Genomic DNA, 25,569 nt, shown 5'->3' on the forward strand with positions numbered 1-25,569 from the left:
TACTGAAGGCAAACCTAAGAATCCCTTTGAGTATGGATAGTTGTATCTGTATCTCAATCACACAAGTAAAAATCTCCTTGTAGTAGATGTGCATAATTTCTGATAAGATCCATTTAAAAACTATATTAATCATAAATACCATGAATAAGTATGAAATATACAACCTCCATAAAGTAAGACATTGCTTTTACATTAAAGCCTTGCAAACTTTATTATTTTAGGATTCCTCCAGTACTAATGTGAGATGTTCTGAATTTGCTCATTAAACCTATGTCCTGAGAGGAGAAAGCAAACAAGGAAGGTTGTCTTTTACATCAAGACACAGGAAGACTCTTTATTTTTCTTGAGGTTGTTTATTTCTTCACTATGTAGCTCATGCTGTTGTTTGATTTTCTCCTTGAAATAGTCTTCTAGACTCTGAAGAGGGAAAATGGAGACTGAAATTTACACAGAGGAATAAGTCACTTAATTTGTTCAATAATAGTTCAAATAAACACCCCTCTCATTTTTAAATATGGCTACTGCTAGTTTTTCTGGGATTTCTTCTTCAGCTTCAGAAATATCTTGTCTGTATTCCCTATAATATTATTGCCCTATTATTCTATTTTAGGTGATTTTATCCTATATTCAGTAAATAACTATTAAAAATTGTCATTTTAAGCCAGGCGTGGTGGTACACACTTGTAACCCCAGGACTTGGGAGGCTGAGACTGGAGGATCTCAGGTTCGCAGCCAGGTTCAGCTACTTAGTGAGGCCCTCTGCAACTTAGTGAGACCATGTTTCAAAAAATAAAATAAAATAAAATAAAGAATAGGGTTGGGAGTCGGGTGTGGTGGCACACTTTTGTAATCCCAGCATTCGGGAGGCTGAGACTGAAGGATCGTAGCTCGCGGAGAGTCTCAGCTACTTAGTGAGGCCCTCTGTAAATTAGTGAGACCCTGCTTCAAAATAGAGAATAAAATATAGGGCGGGGGGGTGTAGCTTGGAGGTCAAATGCCTCTGGGTTCCATCCCCAGACCCGCAAAAAAAAAAAAAAAAAAAAAAAAAAAAGAATAGGGCTGGGGGTGTAGTTCGGAGGTAGTATGTCCCTGGGTTCAATCCCCAGTACCAAAAGAAAAAAAAAAAAAAAGAAAACTGTCATTTGGGAAGTATTGTTTCAACTCTTAACAATATAATGTGGGTATTGTATGGTTTTAAGTAGGATAGTCAAAATCTATCAGGTTCAGCATTCGGAAGGCTGAGACTGGAGGACTGGGGTTCATGGATGGCCTCAGCTACTTAATGTAGCTTGGAGGTTGAATGCCCCTGGGTTCCATCCTCAGACCCACAAAAAAAAAAAAAAAAAAAAAAAAAAATCCATCAGGTTGTTTTCTACACAATTTCCACATTCATGGAAATGTCTGACTGGGAAATTATTATTTTGGGGGTCCTATGAATTGAACCCAGTGTCCACATATACTAGGCAAGCACTCCACCACTAAGCTACATTCTAGCCCTTTAAAAATTGTATTTTGAGGCAGGGTCTTGCTAAGAAGCTGAAGTCGGCCTCTAATTTGTGATTTTTCTGCTTCAGCTTCCCGAGTTCCTGGGACCAAAGGTATATACCACTGTCCTTAGCTTTGACTGAAGGATTCTATGTAGGCCTCCAAAATTTTGGTGGAAGAACTAAGAGAAAAAACTGAGGAATTCTGGGAATGCAGTCAACCATAGTGCTTTTGTGGATCAACATCCAGACTCAGCATAGATTTGAATAGAGCCAGGGACAGGAATGTGCTTGTAACCTGGGCAGTTAGTCAGCGATATGTTAAGTATGTGTAGTTAGAAAGTCTTCCTTCTTATAAGGGTGTTTACTGAGACAAAGGTATACAGAATAAGATTGAAGTATCATTCTGGAAGTCACAGGCCAAGAGAGACATGTCATCTATTATCTCATGAGTTATGTCCTAGAACAGTTTACCTCTCATGAAATTGCAATTTCCTCAGTTGAAAAAATATAATAAAATAAGCTGGGCGTGGTGGCGCACATTTGTAATCCCAGCATTCGGGAAGCTGAGACAGGAGAATCGCGGTTCGAAGACTGCCTTAGCTACTCAGTGAGGCTCTTTGCAACACAGTGAGGCCCTGTTTCAAAATAAAAAATAGGGCTGGAGGTGTAGCTCAGAGGTAGAATGTCCCTGGGTTCCATCCCCAGTACATATATATATATATATATATATATATATATATATATATATATATATATATTCTGTATCATTATATAAAGATTAGACAATTAACACCTATAATTTTGTGGAGGGCTTTGCAATAATTTTATATTGTATAATAATCTATATAATAATCCAGGCTCCATGGTGCATAATGTGATTGTAGAAAGCCTTTGGCAATCACAGAAGGGCAGTGATAGCAAAATGAATAGAATAAATACTGTAGTAGGGTGTCCAGTTACCAAGTTCCTTTATATGGTCAAAGCATACAAACCTGTAGTCAGTCTTCTCACTGGCCATGGCATGGGAAAATTGAGATGACACAATGAAATACCTGAATCTTAAGAGTCAGAATCCTCTGTTGCTCAGCCATTAAGTCAGCCTTAGCCTTCTCCATCATCTCAATATATTGTCTCAAAAACTTTTGATGACTCGTTTCTTCATGTTCTTTCATATTCTGATTTGCCTTTTGCATTTCCGCCAATATTTTTGCTAGAGTTTGTGAAGATTGAACTTTGGCATATTTTGTTGTGATGAAAAAGGAAGAAAAAGAATTATGTAAAATTAATTGCATTGTATCATCTCTCAATCATTTATGTTACGGCTTTATAGAAGATATACCCTGGGACAACATATCTTTTGTCCTGACCTTAAGCCTCTGGCATATTGTATCAGGCTCAGACATGCTTTCATGAGGAAAGACACATTTCTGCTGTTCTAGCTATAGTTAAATAATCTTATGAGACCAGGACTGAGAAGTTATTAGTTACTTGATAGGTTTTCATCAACAGAGAAGTTTGAGCCTCTGTTTTTATATTCACTCACAAGTATTAGCACTTCTTTTGGTAAGGCCCAGGAGCACCATCAGTGCCCAAAGACCATGAAGTTTTTATATACTGACTCGAGGCTAACTTTCTATATATTCTTGCAAAATTTCCTTTAATTTTAGGAAAAACATAACTCATGGGCACTTAGTAGTGATGCTCTACTGACTCAAATAGTTTGCTTACTTTCTTTCTAATTATTTCTGTATTTCTAGCATGCACACCCCATCCTAGAGCACAAATAAACCCTATAGCTAGAGCATGGGGGCCAAAGATGTCTATGAGTATGGTGTGGACGAGGGAGAGAAAGTCTGCCTAAACGGCAAAATGAGAGCTCCTTATTGTGAAATACATATGAATCACTCTATTTATAATCTCTTGAGAAAATGTAGGACTTAATAAATAGCATCCAATTAAAGGTAATTAAAATAATTATTATTATATATGTGAACATGAAAGGAATGGATTTAGTAGGTAATTCATTTGCTTCTTTCTGCAACATGACTTTTGCAAAACTCAGGGCATATGTACATGCAGGCATAACTCTTAAATTCAATAAAAAGAAGCTCAAGTTCAGTGTCTGAAGCTTGGGTCTTTACAGTTGTGTCCTACTAACAGGCTGTGGAATAGGAAAACTTTTTTTTTTGGTATTTTATGTTATAATGCATGATTATTTTATTCCTCTATTTTTCATCTCCATACCATGGGCCTCTTTCTGACAGTTATTTTGTTCTTCTATGATTTTCTTCTTGAAATACAGTTCTTGTTCCTAAAGAGAAAAAGAGGATAATTAAAGTGGCATGCATAAAATAAGTTCACAGAAATTGTTTTATAATTACCAAATAATTTTTTCTTAAATTAATCTTTTAGTAGGTTTTGAAACTCAATTGAACTTCCTCCTCTCTCAACTTCCATCATGTCACTTCCTGTTTAGGCTCCTATGCTTCCTATTGTTCTAGCACATCTGTCTTCCTTGTCTTCAGAAGAGTTTTATTCATATAATCTCTAAAACACTGTTGCCTTGGAATTCTTCCCTGGGGTCCTTAAGCCAAAATTTAACTCAGTATGGGTGTGGAATTTTCACACTTTCTCCCCAGTTCTCAACTTATATGATGCAAATTTTCATCTCAGAATTATGGTCAATGGGAAGATTTGAACATGATGCTGATAAACAAGGTAATTGTCTGACCATGAAATTCAATGTAGGCCCCCATAGTCATGGTAGAAGAAATAAAAAACAAAACAAACAAACAAAAACCTTGAAATCAGGGCAACAGTTGTCTAGAGTTTGTTTCCAGGTCCACTCAAAGAACCTATAGAAATTTGTAGTAGAATCCAGAGATCAGGATGATACTAGCAGCCTGGTCATTTTAGCCATATTTGAGTGAGTAGTGGGTTAGAGAACCTGCTGATCATCAGGGTGTTCCTAGAAATCATATCATAGCAGGTATTGGGAAAATAAAATCACCATGGACTCCACTAGGTAGAAAAGATAGGCTAGAGATTTTTTTTCTGGCACAAAACAGCTCCATATCACTTCTGAAATAATGACATTGGAATAGTTCCTGTGTTATTAAGTGATAATGTAATAATCAAAAGCATGTAAGGCACTTGGCAATTAGTGGCTAGTATATGTTGCATGACACCATCATTCAGGCTCCATGAAGCATGGTATGTTTGTAAAAGGCCTTTAGCAATCACTGAGTGGCAATGATAGAACCATGAAAGAAATAAAAAGTGCAATGGAGTGCCTGACTACACAAACCTTTTACCTGGACCATGTGCACCAATTGTATTAACTGTCTTTTCCTGCCATGAGATTAAAGAGTTGAGATAACAACCAAGTACCTGAAGTTTGAAATTCAGAATCCTTTCTTGATCTGCTATTAACTGAGCTTTGTCCCGCTCCATCTTCTCATGCAGTTGTTTCACCTGCTCCTCATGATTCTTTTCATTCTCTTCAATCAATTTCTTGTAGTTTTGCATTTCATCTAACATGTTTGCTACAGCCTGTGAAGATTTAGCTTTCATATGATCCACTGAGGAGGCAAAGGAATAAATATATTATATAGAATTACCATATAGGTTACCATGTAAACCTTCTTCCTCCAATTCTTATTTATTTATTTTTACATTTCTACTGGATAGATTAAATTCCCTGGGATAAATATTTCCTTTACAGTGATCATAATGCCTTGGGCATATTATATCAAATTTAGACATGCTTTCAGGAGTGAAGATACATCTTTACTGTTCTTGTGGTAAAGATTCAAGGTGATTTAGAACTGAGGATAAGCACTAACTGCCCCCAAAGCATATACACAGGAATGGATGTATCTCCTCTTATATATGTACTTTGACAGATGTCAGCTGTTCCTGCAATCAGTGTTGGAATGTCAAACTTTTTCCAAAAGACCATGCAGTCTATACCCAGTTTCTAACTGTACATTCTCTGCTCCCTTGAAACTAGGCTTATCTCCATGGCATTAGTGGCTACACAGGACTTCACCTTGAATGCAACAGCACATGATTATGTACTTATATTTGGTACTGGCATTGAACCCAGAGACATTTTACCTTATAGCTGCACTCTTAGCCTTTTCAAAATTTTTTTTTTTATTTGGAAAGAGTCTTGATAATTTGCTAAGGCTGGTCTCAAACATGTGATCTTGCTGTCTCAGCCTCCCAATTACCAGGATTATAGGTGTGAGTTACCATACCTAGCTACACATGGTCTATAGGAGTGATGTTCATGATGCCTGAAGCCTGTGTTAACTTCCCAAAACCATCCCAGGACACATATAAACCCTTGATTAAGAGAGTTGGATTGAGGTCTACAAGTATGATATAGATGAAAATGAAAAAGTCCACCTGAATAAGAGCTATTTGATGGTTCCCCGTGGTAAGCTGTATCTCAGCTACACAATTTACAATATCTCAATAGAAAATGTGGGTGACTTCATATATTGGATCCAGTAAAGGTCATATTAATCATTTGAAATGCAGGTGAGCATGAATGAATAACTGTAATTGGTAACAGACTGATGTCACAAGTTAAGTTTAGTCTTAGAAAACTGTGTCTCAATGGGAGTACAAGTGTCATAATTTTTTTTTTTTTTTTGTGGTACTAGGGGTGGAACCCAGAGGCTTTCTACCTCCGGACTATACTCCCATACCTATTTTTATATTTTATTTGGAAACAGGGTCTCACTAAATAGCCGAGGCTGGCTTCGAACCTGTGCGATCCTCCTGTCTCAGCCTCCCAAGTGCAAGGATTACAAGCGTGCGCCACCACGCCCGGCTCAAGTGTCATAATTTTAAGTTAAGAGTAGTAGCAGTTATCAGATGCTCTAAAGTTATCAATGAACTTATACTCTCAATAACTCAAGGGTGCAGGAGTGGAGACCCCTGTCCTAGAAGTTCTTATGTTATAGCTATTAAGTAAGAGATAATACTTGTTTCCTGGTGTCTCTTTGCCACATTCTGAATTTCTTCCTGAAGTTTTCTGTTTTCTTCTATGAATCCATCCTTAAGCAGTTTTTCCTGTTCCTAAGAGGGGAAAAGTATACTGAGGCTGGCACAGAAAAAGTCAAAGCATTAAACTTGTTACATAATTTCCAAATTACTTCCTTATTTTAAACTTCTAAAATTCCTTAGAAACTTTGACATTTGTTCTGTTTTTCTCCTCTTCTCTTCTTTCCTCTCCTCTCTCACCTTCTATTTTTGCTATTTTTAGCCCAAGAATAACTTTTTGGTATTGTTCCTGAAATAATTTTGTCCTAGAATTCAACCCTGGGATTTGTGAGTCCTCATAAAACATAGTTATTACATTTGTCACGTATTTTTCATTTAGCTGTAACTTTATAAAGTACATTCCCCCCCGTACAGTTGTCTCTCTTCTGTGGATTCTACCTATGTGATGCAATAAACTTTTTTTTTTTTTTTTCGAGTCTGGGAATGGAACCCAGGGGCATTCAACCTCCGAGCTACAGCCCCTGCTCTATTTTTTATTCTTTATTTTGAAACCAGGTCTCACTGAGTTGCAGAGGGCCTCACTAAGTACTTGAGGCTGTCTGTGAACCATAATCCTCTGGTCTCAGCCTCCCGAATGCTGAAATTACAAGCGTGCACCACCATGCCTGGCTGTTACTCAATAAACTTTTGAATGGACAATTTTTTTTTTTGTGTGTGGTCCTGGGGGAGGAACCCAGGGACTTTCTACCTCTGGGCTATACTCCCAGATCTATTTTATACTTTATTTGGAAACAAAGTCTCACTAAGTCTCTTTCTGGGCTGACATAGGACCCCAAAAAAAGAAAGGTGCTGGAAGCCTGGGTGCTTAACCAATTTGTTGAGTGGTTATATGTCTCATTAAGGTGCCTCCAGAGATAAAGTCACATAAGGTGTGACCAAAGCAAATCACTGTTTGCTCAGGCGAGGCACTTCCATGAGACATAACCTATGACATTGACTTATAACTCCTCACTTATAATGTCCTCACTCTAAACATGAAAACATAATGTTTTATGTTTCATGAAGTAAATACTCAATCATAGACTACATACAAAGTACTTAAGCAATGCCTGTCAATGGATAGCTATTCTTTAGTGGTGATTTAAAAACAAAATGAATTTCATGGGTATTTATTCTACTGGCAAGTGTGTGTGTGTGTGTGTGTGTGTGTGTGTGTGTGTGTGTGTGTGTGATTGAGGATTAAACAACCCAGAGCCATTCTAACTCTGAGCTATAATTCCATCTTTTTGTTTTTGTTCTGAAATAGAGTTTCACTACATTTTTTGAGTCTTGGTAAAATGCTAAAACTCGTCTTAAAACTGCAATTCTCCTGTCTCAACCTCCCACGTATTGGGATTACAGACATTTGCCACCATGCCTGGATTGCAACTAGTTTCTTTTTTTTTTTGGTGGTACTGGAGGTGAAACCCAGAGGCTTTCTATTTCCGGGCTATACTTCCAGACCTATTTTATATTTTATTTGGAAACTGGGTCTCACTAAGTTGCTGAGAGCCTCACTAAGTAGCTGAGGCTGGCTCCAAACCTGCGCGATCCTCCTGTCTCAGCCTCCCAAGCGTGAGGATTACAAGCGTGCGCCACCACACCTGGCTGCAACTAGTTTTTAATAACAAGAGATGACCAGGAGTAGACACAGCCAGGGAATGAAAATCCTTCTACAGTATACTGGCTAGAAAGTTCTTTATTCCACACAATTCTTTAATCTGTACACTGTTGTTTTTAACCTGGGATAGTGAGAGATAAAGACACATTAGAATACCTGCAATTTAAGAGCTATAATCCTTTCTTGTTCTGCAATTAACTGGGCCTCATCCCGCTCCATCTTCTCAGTCAACTGTTTCAGATGTTCTTGATAGCTCTTTTCTTTCTGTTCCATCATTATCTCATTCTTCTTTTGTTTGTCTTCAAACAGTTTTGCAGCAGCCTGTGCAGTTTCAGCATTTTTACGTTCCACTGAGGAGGAAAAGGAGAAATAAAAAAGTATGTAGGTTTGTAGTGTGGTATGGAGTTATGTTAATGTATCTCCTCCAAACTGTTATTTTGACCCCCTCATTCCAGTGTAATTCATTAGGGAAGCGGGACCTTGGGAAGATAGACTTATATGAGATCGTGAGAGTGAAACCTCCATAATGGGATTAGTGCTCTGACCATAAAGTGAAGAGCCCAGAGCTTCCTCTCTCTCTTAAATGAGGGGGCAGAGAAAAGTTGCTGCCATTCTTATGGCATTCATACTGTAAAAAAATAATTATTTTTTGTTATGAAACCCATCTCTGTCATTCTGTTACAAGTAGAAACTGATGAGGATGAAGTGTTATCTCCTTCTTCCTTTCACATTTGTTATTGTTACTAGTCGGTAGTGGGGATTTTCTGGACTATTCCTCTTTTGGGGTAACTGTAATGTCAATGACTGTGTATGTTGTACTCAGAAGTGACTTCAGGATCTATGATGATTTTTCCATTTCTGCATTAGATTAATAATCACTGCTTTAAGCCAAATAAACTTTCAAGAGATTTTGAGTATGGAATCTTTTGGGCCCACCTCACCTTCAATCTCCTTTTGCTTTTCTGTTAGTGTCTGGTCTGTTTGAAGAATTGCATTAAACATAGCCTCCTTGGACTTCAGATATGCCTGAAGACTTTCTTCAGCCTAAAAGTCCAGGGAAGAGAGCAGTATGAAAGGTTTTGAGCATCCATTCCTGTCTGTCTCCCTATTATCTTTTCCTCTGAACATGCTCCCCCTGGCCTTGGTGTGCCTGATGGCCAAGGTTCTCTGTCACAGTAATTGGTACATGATCCAGCTGGGCAGTCATAGTACCCACCTAATAGAGTCCTTTATAGGAGAGCAACACCGGAGAAAAGTGATTTTCTGTTCATTAGATCAGGAACTGAGTTAAAAATTGCTGTTTCTCTGGTTCTCTAGGGGTAAGCTTGCTGGAGAATAAACCCTCAGGGAGAAAGAAGTCAGAGAGACAGGCATGCAAGAGGAAACCAAGGGAAGTGTGGGATTGAAGGAAAATCAAAAGCAGAGAAAGTGACATTGCTTAACTTTTATGTCTAGCCATCGTCACTAATAACTACTTCACTTAAACAACATCCAATGGCTTATGTCCTTTGCAACATCAAATTCCCAGTTGTAATAGTTTGCTACCCTAATGATTAATCTCATATCGAATTATAATTCAAAAGTTAGTTGAATGTACTCTCTTTGATGAACCTAGAATATATGAGGTTCTTTATACCTGTTTATGAAATAAAGGAGTGAATACTTTGTAGAAAAAAAATCACATCTCTGTGGCCACGTAGTCTATGTGGTCGCATTGGTGTTTCAAGGAGGCAATCAGCTGCTTTATCCAGATAAATTTTGGTTACCTGTATCCCTTTCCTTGGTTCTTCAAGGTACTTTTTCTTCAGATTTTGCATGTCTTGAGTCAAGAGGCTGTAACCTCCTGGCTTAGAATAAGTCCCCTGTTGCACTGCTTCTTCCAGAGAACTGAAAATATCCTGAAGTAACACCTGGCAACGGTCTGATGATGCTTCCAGATTCTGTTTGCAAATGTCATCCAATCTTTTTTCTAGCTGAATCTTCAATTAAGAAATGGGAAGTAAAAAGAATATCCAGGAAAAGATGTTAGCAAGGCATCATCAGAGTTTCCAAACGCGCTCCTTAACAAGTTTTATGTCCCCCAGAACGTTAAAGACAACTAAGGAGAACCGTCTTTTCTTTGTACATGGAGGTAGTTGTCTCCAGTTAAAGGCTAGTATTTCTTCTTTCAAAAGGCAAAATAAAACAAAAAAATAATGCTACGTCCTAGCAATACTTTGTCATTCATAGCACCAATGCATAAAAACATGAGAGAAAATTACCACTAATTCCTTTTGAAATAAGTGGTCAACATCTTTGAAGGAACTCATAATGAAGATTTCTATGGCTTCTCTCTCACAGGTCCTGTGCAGGTCAAGCAGCTCCTGGAGGGTATCAGTGGGCAGCTGCATCTTCTGGTTCATCTGCTGGTCATAGTGGGTAGTGGCCTTTTTTATTGCAGTTGAGTTCTCTATCTTGGCCAAGGCCAAGACTGCATTCTCCATGCAGGGAAGATCCCCATTGCTGATGGTGTTGATATAGGTCACCACCAGGCTCTCTAGACCTATAAACAGGGGGAAAAAAAGGTATTTATCTATATATGATAAAATAAAATAAAAACATCATAACATTTTATATTATAATATATTTTAATTATAATATTATAACAATTATAATATATTCATATTATATATTATAATATATTTATATATTATAATATAAATATCTTTATATTATGAACATGATATTTATTAGAGAGAGTGGTAGAAATTTTCCATTTTTCCATTTGGTGTAATTCTGAGCTTTTCTATGAACAACTACCTCATAAATGTCATAAACATTATTGGGAAACCCAACACAAATGCAGAGTGTGAGTACTTTCTCACACCCATACTTATCAAAACAGAACCTTTCTCTGAAAGGAGACCTAGGTGGTAACTATGCACAGCAAAGGTAGTGCATTCCTGTTTTAGATAAGGTGAACCAAGACTTTATTTATTTATTTATTTATTTATTTATTTATTTAGTGGTACTGGGGTGGAACCCAGAGGCTTTCTACCTCCGGGCTATACTCCCAGACCTATTTATACTTATTTGGGAACAGGGTCTCACTAAGTTGCCGAGAGCCTCACTAAGTAGCTGAGGCTGGCTTCGAACCTGCGCGATCCTCCTGTCTCAGCCTCCCAAGCACGGGGATTACAAGCGTGCTCCATCACGCCCGGCCCAAGACTATATTTAATGTTTGCATTTACTTGATCCCCACATACTTTTAGACTAAGAACTTCTCTTCTGCCCATCATCAGCCCTCTTTACCATGCTCCTTAATGAGTATGGATCAAAATTTATTGAACAAATAATCATGTCTCACTCAGAAGTAGTCCTTGCTTTGGTTCTTTCTAGCTCAGTGTTGTCTAGTAGGATGTTCTCAGATGAATGACTTGGTCTGCATCTCTGCTTTCTGTTATGGTGTCATGATGAGTATCTTTTGAGCCCTTGAAATAAGGGTGTATAATCTGAATTTTTAAATTTTCCTTAATTTTAGTTAATTGTTATTTAAATTTAATTGTGTACATATTTTTAATTAGCTACTGAATTGAACAGCAAATGTCAACCTTTTGTTGATAGTGTTAAAGATAGTTTCTTTCTTTTTTTTTTTTAAGGGTATGCACACCAGAATTTTACTCAGCCATCGAGAACAAAGTTGTGTCATTTGTAGGGAAATAGATGGCACTAGAGAACATTTTTTAAATGAGGCGAGGTGGTGTCAGAGTCGAGGGCGGTTTGCTTTCTCTCATATGTAGACGCCAGAGAGAAACTAGGAAAGGAAAGGACTTCAAGATACTGGAGACAACAGCCAGTCGCCCAGTGTAAGGAGCCTGGGAGGAAGGAATGCAGGATAGGGAAGAGGACCGAGGGAGAAGGCAGTTCACACGGTGCTGCCTGCGTGCAGAGGTCTCACTGCCAAGCTCACCACTGCGACAGGGAGGGGGGCAGCGAAAAGCTAGTTTCTTATGCTTGGCCCTTACTATCTTTTTCTACCCAAAAAACATGAAAAAAAAATCAAAACATTAGATCTATGTTGAGAATGCATGGTATTTAACACAAATAATGGCAGACCCTGCACTTTTCAAAGCCGATGCTAAATGAACGTTTCAGCTCGCCTTTGTCTTACAGTGAACAGAAGGACTGGGAATGGGACTTACGAGGTCCATTGACCTTGATGCCGCCTGGAAGTGTTTTAGTTTCTGAATAGTCAAAGATATAAGAACAGAAATCTTCCACTTGTTGCAAGAAATCAGGATCCAGCTCATCATCGTGCAGAGTCTCAAGCCGGCTGAGCTTCTTCCAGTCAGTGGGGGGGTAGAGGATAAAGCATTTCTTCTTAGGAAAGAACTTACGAATACAGAGTCGGGGCAAGTTGAATTTTTTCTGTTCTTCACTGGTGCCTGGAGGAAGTGAAAACAAGCAAATCACAATAATAACGACAACCAAAGGGGGTTGGATTGGTGGTGTCTGGTAGAGTGTTAACCTGTTATTGAAAAAATTATTAAAATAAATGTCCCTTTGATTTCATATCCTTTTAAGATGTGCAGCTTCAGAAAACCTGAGTAGGGAGATGAAAGCAACCTAATGATGTATAGCCAAAAGGGAAAAAAAAAAACACACACACAAAAAACAACAACAAATGCTGTGCCTGGAACAAAGAAATAATACAAAAAAAGCAGGCTCTATTAAGACAGATACTAAGCAAGACTGCCTTCTTAGGAATAGCCCGCCATGTGCAAATAGAAAACCATGAAAACCATGTGTGTAAACTCTCATAGGGATAATTCCTGGCATTTTTCCTATTTTCCAATCATCAGGCCTTTACCTTCTTTTAGTTTTAGGGAATTCTCCAGGTACTCATCTGCTGTGAGTGGATGCCCATCTATTTCCAGCTTCAGGGTGACATCTCTGAGCGTCCACACAAAGTCTGGGAAGAAGCTCACAAAGTCAGCTGAATCCTCAACCTCATTCTCCTCGGGTGAGGAATGGGCTCTGATTCGCTTGGTCAGCTCGGTCACATAGCTGAGGAGTTAAGGAAAGGCGGCAAATGGACAGGATTCACCATCTCATATTACTTCTACGTGTTTTCACACTTCATTTTGCCTTTTTCTTTGGCTGTGTGTCAAGTCTTTAGGCAGTACATGAACCTTTTTCCTGTATTTGAATTATTTTTATGTTTTATCTTTTTATGCTGGATTCACCACTTTCTTGTGGCAGCTGGCTTATTAGTTCAAGTTTCCTCTCTGCTTTGGTGCTGTTACAGACCACAAAAAGGATACTGCAGTTGGTCCATGGCCTGCTGGTTGATGGTTCCCATGCTATTGTACACAAAGGTGCTGCTCAGAAGTATTGCCAGGACAAAAATCCAGCAGTCATTCTGGTTGTCGCCCTGGATATTAGAATATATTTGTGTCAAGGAGTATATTTTAATTTTATGTTACTTTCCAGATATGCAGTGATAAAATATGCATACATAATTAGAGCTTTTTTCTAGGCTAACTGGAAAGACTCATGTGATTATTAAGACCCATATTAGGGATTAAAATCCCAACAAAATGATTATTTGTAGAATGTGGACTTTGAAAATATTTGATTAGTATTTTTGTTTTGTATCGATTCTCCTTAGTGTCTTTATAATCATTGGTATATAACTGCCAAAAAACCATCTATGTTGTTGAGCATTCTCTGGTTTTAAATACAAATTAAATTTAATTTTTTTCTATTTTTATAGCAGAACAACTATATAAGATTTATAATATATCTATTTTATTGAGTTCTTATTTATATTGTATATACTCCATTTAGTATGTAATGCAGTGTTATGATACAAATATAGTACTAGTACATTATTTTGCAGATCAGTAAATCATGGCTCAGTGAATTAAAATAATTTGTGAAGGGCACTGAGTTTGTGACAGGGTTCACACTTAAACACAAAGATATGCAGCTTCAAGACCAATTCTTTAACCAGTTTTCTGCAGAACAGGACCCATGGCAATGAATTTGTTTGTTCTGCCTTTGTGCATATGCAAGAACTTGTTGCTAATAGTTATGCCTTTTTTGATCACTTTACTCTTTTTCTAGGTTCTGTCTTATGAATATTTTCCTCACTGCTGGTTGCTCAACTTATTCTCACAACATGTAAGCAGAAAAGAAATGACATTTTATTTAGTCTTCAAGATCTTAAACAAAGAAACACAAACTCAGTGGTTAGGGGATTTTCAGAGATGAGGGGCTTCATCCAAAGTAGAACCCTTTTTCCTCACCTTTTCTACATCTCCCAGGCCCTCAGTGTCAAAGAGAACCAGTATGTGGTCTGGCTTCCTGGGATGAGGCACGCACCACATCCAGATTCCTTTGGTGTGAGACTGCACCGTGGAGCCCAGAGAGAAGCCTGTGAAACACAGAAGAATTAAGATGGTGGTGCTTTTGTAGGTGGTTGTGGAAACTGAGATAAAAGTCAGCATAGTCAAGGTTAAGATAGATATCTGAAATCACAATCAGCATTGTTCTTAGTTATAATCATAGAAATAAAGAAGTTAGAATATATAATAGAGGAAAAATTGAACACACTTGCAAGTTGAAAAAAAATCAATAGAGGAATCATGGAAGATGGTGAGGAAGTAGGACCCTAAGGCAAGATGGTCTCTAACTCATCTTGGGAGCACAGAATTGAATAGAATCCCACATCCCAGACTACCTTCATGTGGGCAGGGAACTAAAGACAGAGAAATGCAGGAATATCTACAAGGATGCTTTTAAACATGGAGAATGAAAAAAGGAAAAAGAAGCAGGAAATCTCTAAACAAGCAGGGATGAGAGAACAATAGCCTTCGCTTCTGAACGGCAGGAACTTTGAACCCGTGCACCCCCCTAAAATTTCAGAGACCTGAGACTTACTCCACAGACAATGAGGGCACCAGAAACAGAATTGCACAGCCCTGTGGTGGTCCTGGATAAAAAAAAATAAAGCCCACCACCCCACCCCTCCTTATGTCCCGGATCCACTGCAGAGGTGAGTGCGCTGTCCACAGGGAGGTGTGTTCAGGCCCTGCACCACGGTCAACTGAAAAGAGACCTGAAAAAGAGAGGTTTGAAATACAGGCAGACCTTGGCTGCAAGCCATACATAAAGTCCTGAGGAAAACACGAGGTTCGAAGGCCACAGATCCATCCAGCCTTTTGTATGGAGAGCTTGGACTCCCTGTGCTTGTGTTGGGAAGGACCCTGCACCTGGGCTCAGTTCAAGATCTCACTAGAGGCCCTAGCACTGGGGATGCCGATTGACTTCTTTTTTATATGTTTCCAAGTAAGCAGGAACACTTGGAATGTACTTGGGAACCTATAGTAATAAGTGAACCTTAAACAGGACTATAGAAGCCAAGGACGAGGATTTTTTTGCATTATTACTTATTCTTTTTGGTACTGGGAATTGAACTCAGAGGCATTCTACCTTTAAGCTACACACCCAGCCTGATTTTTATTTCTTATTTGGAAACAGGATCTTGCTGATTGATGGGAGTCTCACTACTTGCTGAGGCTGTCCTAAACCTGCAATCCTCCTGTCTCAGCCTCCCAATTACTGGGATTATAGGCACACACCATAATTTCTGGCCTGATTTTTAAAAAATATTTGTTCAGTTTCTTTCTTTGGTCTTTGCTCCTACTCTGTGTTTGTTGGTAGGGTTTTTCTTTTCCCTTTTACATTTTTCTCTCTTTTCTCCCTCCTTAATTTTTACTTCTCTCCTTTTTTCTGCCTTGCTGGGGATTGAGCGTAAAGCCCTTGTGAGCACTGGGTGAGTGTCTGTCTGGGCTAAACCCCCAGCCCCCAGCCTAGAAGACCCTCTTCCCAACAGCCAGCAGTCAGGGGCAGCCCCTCCCTGGCCCCTGACCCCATGCTGCCTCATTAACAAAGTGGAACCAGAGCAGAATGGGAGCAGGCTTGAACCAGACGTTTGGAGCAGCATGCACATCTCCTCTAAGCAAGCCTCAATCCAAGAAGAGAGAAAAAATCAGCAAGGGAATATCCAAAGTCATCATATAATTCAGTTTTTCTCCAACAAGGAAATTTTATGCTCTTTTGGTTAAACACTTCTTAACGTAACCCCCTTTCCCCCCTTTTTCTTTCTTTTTATTCTCTTTTCCTCCTGTATGTGTGTATGTGTGAGAGACTGTCTGTGTTCTGGTTTGCTTGTTTGTCTGACTCCCATTGCACCCATTTACCTATTTCTTATCACTCTATCTAAATATTTCACCTTATTCTTGCTTACCTCATTCTATTCCATTTCTCCTCACCCATCTTTCACCATTGATTACATTATAGTTTGCCCTTGTATATACCAATTGACTCCTCTAAACCTCTACTGCTGAGGCTGGACCAGATACGTGAATCAACAAAATGGACTTCCAGACACTAAGAACAGACCAATCCCAGCCAACAAATGAAGCCTTCCCAGCACCCCACAAAAAGAAGTTTAAAAACTCACAGGACACAACTGCATTGGCCCACACCTCATAGACTATTCCCTATTAGGAAGGTAACAGGGAGGTCTCCAGTCTTTAACACCTGGGACTCATCAATGCCACCAACATAGTGGGCAGACAGAATCCTGGAATAACTGTAACCCAATTCTGGAAATCTATAGGCAGGACAACAGAAGGGCTATGGGACATACACCACACACATAGCATTATAGGGTAATAAATATTCAACACAAAGCAGCAAATGACCATATGGCTGAGACTGTTCACTTTTAAGACATGTCTTGAGGTAAATATTGAATTCCAGAATAGGATATTATAAAGAGAGAGAATAGACACAGGAATAGACAGGAAAACCACAGAGTAAGAGAGAAAGAGTCAGAAAAAGCAACAAAGATACAAACTTAAGAAACATGAAAACATGAGAAAGAAGAATAGCTAGAAATCAATGGGCTCCCAGAACCCCACAATAACAGAACCTACAAATGCAGAGATGTGGAGAATGCCAAAAGGAGAATTCAGAAGTTTAATAGTAGAAGTGATCCAGAATTTCACAAAAGAGTTTAGAAAGAGCCTGAAAGAAACAAACGATCAAATCAACAAAGAAACTGATACCATCAACAGGAATTAAAAAAAGTTCCGAAGGAAGTAAAGGATGCAATAAATAAAAAGAGAACATCAATACAAACCATCAGTGGTAGACTAGACTACATGAAAAACAGAATCTCATTCTTAGAAGATAATCACTCCAAAAATGAACACAAAGTGGATAATTTAGATAAATCAATTAGAAGCCGGGCATGGTGGCACATGCTTGTAATCTCAATTTTTGAGAGGCTGAGATAGGAGGATCACAGGTTTGAGGCCAGCCTCAGCTACTTTTAGTGAGGCCCTCTGCAAATTAGTGAGACCCTGTTTCAAAATTAAGAATACAAAATAGGAATGGAGTGTAACTTGGAGGTAGAATGCCTGGGTTAAAACCCCTAGTTCTGCATAAAAAAAGAAAAATCAACTTGACAGTATGATCTAGAAATCCAAGAGGATTGGAATAACTTTAAAAGAGCAAACCTAAGAATAACAGGCAATGAAGAGGGTATAGAAGTAGAAATTAGACAAAAGAAGAGAAGTCTTAGTGGAGCGAGGGAGGGGACCCAGCTGAGGGAGATAGGAACGGAGAGAAAGATGTAAAGAGGGAAAGATGTCAGTGGTCATAATGTATATACATAAACTTATCAAGGCCAATTGCTGCGCTGAGCAATGGAGGGTGGGAAGGGAGAGGGAGGGGGATGGGATTTGGAAGAGGGCTTAAAAAGTACTATGTGCATGCATGCCTGTCACCCTTAATGTCACCAAGATGTACGATTTCAATGCCCCAGTTAAAAAAGCAATAAAGTAGAAATGGAAACTACTTCTACATAATTAAGCCCATGTATGAAAAATCCACAGCCAGCATCATGCTCAGTGTAAAATATTGAAAGCTTTGCTTCTAAGATCAGAAACAAGAATAAGGTTTCCTTTTGTGCCACTTCTGTTCAATAGAGTACTGGAAGTCCTATCTAGAGTTATTTGGCAATAAATAAATAATAAATAAATGCAATCCAAATAGGTATATGGAACAAGTAAAGTGATACTTGTAAATGAAATGATCTTACATGTAGAAACCTTTAATATTTCACAAAACATTATTATATCTAAAATGAACCCAGAGCACTTCAGAGCACAAAGTCAGCATTGTAGAATTCATTTCTTTTATCTCTATGATTGGTTGCATATCTGCACACTAACAATGACCAACTGAATAGGAAACTAGGAAAGAATTTCCATTTATCATAGCACCAAGAGGATAAGCTATGTAGGGATAAAATTAGCTAAGAAAGAGAAAGATGCTTAGTGAAAACTCTAAGTTGCTGAATGAAATTAGCAAAATCAGAAATGACTAGACAATATCTTGCGTTTATAGGTTGGAAAGTTTAACATTCTTAAAATGTCAAAGAAAATTGTTGCCCCTATGCTTTCTTCTAGCAAAGGTAAAGTTTATGATCTATTTCCCAGGCTTTTGCTATACTTTTAGTTGAATTTTGTGCAGGTGAGAGATAAAGAACTAGTTGCATTCTTCTACATATGAATATAAGATTTTATTCAGGATACTTTGTACATCAATGTTCATGAGCAGCATTGGTCTGTAGACTTCTTTCCCTGATATGTCTTTGGTATAAAGGTAATACTAGCGTTACAGGATGAGTTTGTAAGTGTTCCACTTCTTTCTATTTTAGGGAACAATTTAAGGAGCAATAGCATTCATTTTTCTTTGAACATCTGGTAGAATTCAGCTGTGAATCCATCTTGTCCAGAGCTTTTCTTTGTTTTAAGTCTTTTTATTTCTACGTCAGTTTCACTACTTGTTATTAGTTATTTAGCTTTTCTAAATTTTCTTGGTTCTATTTTTGTTGATCACATGTGTCTAGAAACTTACACATTTTGTTTCAATTTTCAAATTTATTGGAGTATAAGTTTTCAAAATAGACTCAAATAGCTATTTAGATTTCCAAGCAGTCTGAACTGATACCTTCTTTGTTTCTCTAATTATTTTTAGTATTCTTTCTCTTTTTGTGATTAATTTGGCTATGGTTTTATCAATCTTGTTTACCTTTTAAAATAACTAAATGTTACATTTCTTACTTGCATTGTTTTTCATTCTTAGTTTCATTAATTTATGCTCTGATCTTGAATTATGTTTTTTTTCTACTACAGGGTTTGGGATTGGTTTGTTCTTGTTTTTTTAGGAGATGGCTCATTAGATTCTTTGTTCGGGATCTTTCTTATTTTTTATGTAGGCATTCATAGCTATAAACCTTTTTATTAGAACAGCCTTCATAGTGTCTCAGATATTCTGGTATATTGTATCTATTCTCATTAATTTCAAGAATTTCTTAATTTATCGTCTCATTTATTCTATGACTAATGTTTCAAAATATATTGAATCACCATGTGTTTACATAGTTTCTGTGGTTTTTGTTGATGTTGATTTTTATGTTAGTCAGCTCTTCATGACTTAACTAAAATACCCGATGAGAACAAGGAAGAGGAGAATAAATTTATTTTGGCTTATGGTTTTAAAAGTATCATTCCATAGGCAACTACATGGCTCTGAGCCTGAGATGAGGCAGAACATTATGGTGGAAGAGCAAGGCAGAGAAAAGTTTCTAAGATCATGGAGGTGAGCAGGAGGGAGGGAGGGAGAGAAAATGAATGTTAGGAATCTTCCAGATATCCTCTCCTCAAACCTCAAATCATGCTACATTAGAGACCATGATTTCAACATATGGGCTTTTGGGGGACATTGAAGATTCAAATTATAACAATTTATCATTTCTATCCAATATGATCTGATAAATGCAAGAAAGCACATTGATTTCTTTTGCATTTGCTAAGACATGCTTGTTTTTTTTTTCTTTTTTGGTGGTACTGGGGATGGAACCCTTCTACCTCCAGGCTACACTCCCAGGCCTATTTTATATTTTTTATTTGGAAATCGGGTCTCTTGAGCCAGCGAGGCTGGCTTCGAACCTGCTCAATTCTCCTGTCTCCACCTCCCAAGCGCGGGGATTACAAGCGTGCGCCACCACGCCCGGCGATATGGTGTATTTTGAAGAAAGTTCCATGAACAGATGAGGAGAAATTGTACTGAGATGTTGGATGAAATACTCTACAGATGCCTGCTAGGCCCATTTGATTTCTAATGTATTTTAGATCTAGAGTTTTTACTGAGTTTATTTCTGGATGACCTATCTTTGGGTAAGAAGGTCTGTGGAGACCTCTCAGTATTATTGCATTGATATGCTTTAATGATGAAACTTTCAATTGAGATTTTTATTTGATTTATTGAGTCATTTCTGAAGGTTGTGTGTGGTTCTTTTTTTTTTAGCATCTTTATCATTTTACTGAATGTGAAAAAAGTAGGGAGCAAAATAAAAAAACAAAGGCAAAGTGCAGGGATTTCTATTCTTTCATGTCGTCCAAACAAAGGCTCTTTTTTGAGATACTAGGGATTAAACCCAGGGACGTTGTACAGCCAAGATATAACCACAGCCCTATTTTATCATTATTTTTTATTTGGGAACAGAGTCTCACTAAGTTTTTGAGGCCCTTGCTGAGTTTCTAAAGTTGGCCTTGAATCTATGATTCTTTGGTCTCAACCTCCCAAGTACTGGGGTTACAGTTGTGAGTCACTGTACCCCACTAAAATGGGTCTTTTTGTCTCCCTTATTTCATTACTTCCACTGGAAAGTGTTGAGAATTTTTCTTGTCCTGGCTCAGCACATTTTATCTGGATTTATTTTCTACTCAGATTGAAAATTCCTCAGATAGTGGCACCTGCTTGTCTTAAACTTGGCAGTAGAATTTCTTTCAGCTTATTGAAGGGAGCATCCTCTCCCTCAGTGAGATACTTCCTACTTGTTACTGTTGTAGTCTATTTTTAAATTAATTTTCTCTTTATTTTAGAAACTTATAATTTTGTTTTTACCTATTGCCAGCTCTCTAGATTGCCTACCAGCATTTTCCCACAGTCTTCCTACCTCAATATGCCACCACAGACTTATGGTTTTAATTCAGTCTTGAGGAATTACTATAAAATTATGAGTCCCTCTTATCCATCATGTTTTTAACTTTAATGTACCTTTACAATTATCTCAAAACTAAATGTCAGGAAAAAAGAAAGAAAGAAAGTTGGAGCAATGGCCTTAAAAGTAATCTCAGGAACTGGGTGTTTTGGCATACACTTGTAATTCCAGCATTTGAAAGGCTGAGACAGGAGGACTGCAGTTCACAGATAGTCTCAGCTACTTATTGAGGCCCTTTGCAACTCAGTGAGACCCTGTTTTAAAATGATGAATAAGAGCCAGGCGTGGTGGCGCACGCTTGTAATCCCAGCACTTGGGAGGCTGAGAGAGGAGGATCGTATAGGTTCAAAGCCAGCCTCAGCTACTTAGTGAGGCTCCCAGCAACTTAATGAGATCCTCTTTCAAATAAAGTATAAAATAGGTCTGGGAATAAACCATGGAGGTAGAAAGCCTCTGGGTTCCATCCTCAGTACCAGCAAAACAACAACAACAAAAACAAACAAAAAATAAATAAAAAATAAAAAATAGGGCTGGGGGTGTTGCTTGGAGGCAGAATGCCCCTGAGTTCCATCTCAGTACCACAAAAGAAAAGTAATCTCAGTATTTGGGACATTGAGACAGACGACAGAAAATTTGAGGCCAGGCTCATTGATTTAATGAGACCCTGTTTCAAAATTTAAAAAGTAATTATAAAGGCTGAAGGTATAGTTTGGAAGTAGAATGCCCCTTAGTTCAATCCCCCATACCAGAAAAAAAAATGTATAGGAACTAAATATAACTAGGTTGCCGGGTATGTTGGCGCATGCTTGTAATCCCAGCATTCAGGCGGCTGAGGATAGAGGAGTGTGGTTCGCAGTCAGCCTCAGCTATTTAGTAAGACCCTGTTTCAAAATAAAGAATACAAAATAGGGCAGGGGTGTAGCTCGGAGATCAAATGCCCGTGGGTTCCATCCCCAGATCTCTCTGTCACACACACACACACACACACACACACACACACACACACACACACACCAATCAAAACAACTAGGTTGGTCTTTTCAGCCAGCTCTCTGATGATGTCAAGCTAGCTGAGTTTGTATCTCCATCACAGGAGTTAAAAAAAAAAAATGTGAGTGTCAAAGTACACTATTAACATAAGATACATCAACATATGGAATTAAACACAAATTTGATAGATATATTTTATGATTTGGATATAGAATATCTTTTTTTTTTTTTTTTTGCATTACTGGGGTTGGAAGCCAGGGGCATTCTGCCTCCAAGACAGACCCCAGCCCTATTTATTTATTTATGGTTTTTTTTTTTTGCGGTACTGGGGATGGAACTCAGGGGCATTCTACCTCCAAGCTACACCCCAGCACCTGTTTTTATTCTTTATTTTGAAACATGTCTCACTGAGTTGCAAAGGGCTTCATAAGTAGCTGAGGCTGTCCTCGAACCACCATCCTCCTGTCTCAGTCTCCCAAATGCTGGGATTACAAGCGTGTGTCATCATGCCTGCACCCCCCCAGCCCTATTTTTTTTTATTCTCTGTTTTGAAATAGGGTCTCACTGAGTTGCAAAGGGGTTCACTGAGTAGCTGAGGCTGTCCTTGAACCACAATCCTTCTTTCTCAGCTTCCAAATGCCAAGATTACAAGCATGTGCCACCATACCCAGCTTTGGATATAGAATATATCTTGCCGGGCGTGGTGGCGCACGCTTGTAATCCCCGTGCTTAGGAGGCGGAGACAGGAGGATTGTGCAAGTTTGAAGCCAGCCTTGCTGGCTTAAGAGACCCTGTTTCCAAATTAAAAAAAAAAAAAAAATATATATATATATATATATATATATATATATATATATATATATATATATATGAAGTCTGGGAGTGTAGCCTGGAGGTAGGAGGGTTTCCAGGAACCCCAGTACCACCACCACCAAAAAAAAAAAGAATACATCTTGAAGATATATTCATGTATTAATGTTCAAAGGTGATATAATTGATTGATGAGGGCTCTAAACTCATCAGAGGATGAATTCATTGTAATGGAAGTATTGAGTGGTACCCAGGGAGGTGATGTGCAGCTGGTGAGGTGGTCTCTGTGGGTGTGGCCTTAGATTATATATGGTTCCTCCTCCCTCTCATTGCCCATTTGCTTCTGGCCTCCATGATATGAGGAGCACAGCCCTCCTGCTCTTCCTCTCTCTGCTTCCTGTTACCCCTGTCTGAGATCCAGACACTGGTCTCACAGGGACTGAACTCAAAATCAACAAAATTTGAGCAAATAAATATTCCTTCCTCTAAGTTGTGTAGTCAGGTCTTTGGATTTTAGCTGTGAAAATGCTAATACAGAGACAAATGCAGGATGGTGGTAGAGAATGTGTGAATGTATAATTATTGTATAGTGGGCACTGAGTTTGTATAGGGGAAAATGAAAATTTTCTGGAAATGAATGCAGCTGATGGTTGTACAACAATGAAAATTTACTTAATGCCACAGAACTGTATACCTAGAAATGGTTATCAGGGTTAATTTTGTGTTTGGGTTATTTTATGTTATACATATTTTTAATATTTAAAAAATCCAATACACATTGTAACATTTTTAGTTTTCAAGATCAGCAGAGGCTGGGCATGGTGGCACATGCTTGTAATCCCAGTACCTGGGAGGATGAGACAGGAGGACCACAGGTTCAAGGCCAGCCTCAGCTACTTAGTGAGGCCCTCTGCAACTTAGTGAGACCCTGTTTCAAAATAAAAAAAAAAGTAAAAGAAACAGGGGTGAGTGTATCTTAGAGGTAGAATGCCCTTGAGTTCAATCCCTAGTTCTGAGTAAACAAACAAGCAAACAATCAACGGAAATTTGTTTTAATACTACATGAACAGTCTAGTAAAATTTTTATAATTTATTATAGTTAATTACTATATAGGTAATTATTTCTATTATTGCTTTTCTTTATTTAGGAAAAGAACAACTTATACTTTCAGAAATAAAGCTAAGGCATAGTGAGGACAACTAATGAACTGACTGATGCCCTAGAACTGAGTGAAGAGAAAACGCCCAGGCATAGGTGGAAGGTTAGCTTTTAATATTCATCCTTATCTCTGGCTAACTCTCCCCCGTTCCAAGTTCACTGGGTGTTGACACCATAAATGGACACAGGAGGTCAGCAGTGTCTTGCTGATGTCACTCACCCTTTTTCTTCCCAGCTAGCTTGTTCATCAGGTAGGATTTTCCTGTGCGGTAGAGGCCGACAATAGCTACAACCACCACTGGCTGTGTGATAGACGACAGGATCTCCAAAGTTTCCTGGTTGACCACGAGCTGCCCTTCAGTGTTTTCAATGAGGCACTTTGGGCCTGCCATGTAGGTCTCTGAATCCATGTAGGTCTCTGAAGCCATGTAGGTCTCTGAAGCCATGTAGGTCTCTGAAGCTATGTCCAGGGTGCTCCCTGGTCTGCAGTGAAAGAGGTAGAATGAATTAAATTCCTAGTGTTTGCACCAAGAGGGCGGAGTAATAAGATTCATCAGAATTACTGAAGCATTATGTCTGTCATCTAGGTGAATCAGGTTAAACCTGTATCATTTCACAAAGAAACTGAAGTATCATTAAAGTAGTTGATTTAAAAAAATGTTAATATGGTAAAAAAATTACTCACTCTCAACCACTCCTATTGCTCAAATAATCAATTTAATTCATCAATGAAAAATTTCTCTTAGCCGGTTTGTGGGGGTGCACACTTGTAATCCCCGCGCTTGGGAGGCAGAGACAGGAGGATTGCGCAGGTTCGAAGCCAGGTGTGCTGGCTTTTAAGAGACTCTGTTTCCAAATTTTAAAAAAAGTATAAAATAGGTCTGGGAAGTAGAAGGGCTTCCAGGAACCCCAGTACCACCAAAAAAAAAAAAAAAAAAAAAAAAAAGTCAATTTATTCCAAGAGCATACAAATGAATAGCTGAAAGCATTAAGAAGCACAATTCAGGATATGAATGAGAAACTCAATAAAGATAGAGGTATTTAAAAGAAAAACCACAAAAAATCTTGGAAATGTAAACTTCAATAAATTAAATAAAAACTTAATTGTTTCACTAATAGACTAGATCAACTGGAGGAAAGAATATCAGGGCTTAATAAAAAGACTAACAAATTATTACATTTAGACATTAAGAAAAATATAAATGAATAACCAGAATATATAAGATCTCTGGGCGCCGAGCGTGGTGGCACACGCTTGTAATCCCCGCACTTGGGAGGCAGAGACAGGAGGATTGCGCTGGTTCGAAGCCAGCCTCGCTGA

General features: G+C 38.4%; 1 protein-coding gene across 1 annotated transcript; it reads right to left on the reverse strand.

Moving 5' to 3' along the window:
* Positions 1-309: 309 nt before the first annotated feature.
* On the reverse strand, positions 310-24,658 carry LOC308260138 (guanylate-binding protein 1-like; the record flags this gene model as incomplete). Its single annotated transcript, XM_080691459.1, has 13 exons — positions 310-437; positions 3,732-3,798; positions 4,878-5,068; positions 6,485-6,578; positions 8,320-8,513; positions 9,105-9,207; positions 9,930-10,142; positions 10,425-10,705; positions 12,345-12,587; positions 13,013-13,209; positions 13,467-13,576; positions 14,454-14,581; positions 24,469-24,658. 13 exons carry the CDS (start codon positions 24,656-24,658, stop codon positions 310-312), a joined length of 2,139 nt encoding a protein of 712 aa, XP_080547585.1.
* Positions 24,659-25,569: the final 911 nt, after the last annotated feature.

This window comes from Muscardinus avellanarius (genome assembly GCF_963383645.1).
Source record: "Muscardinus avellanarius genome assembly, chromosome: 3".
Lineage (NCBI taxonomy): Eukaryota > Metazoa > Chordata > Mammalia > Rodentia > Gliridae > Muscardinus > Muscardinus avellanarius.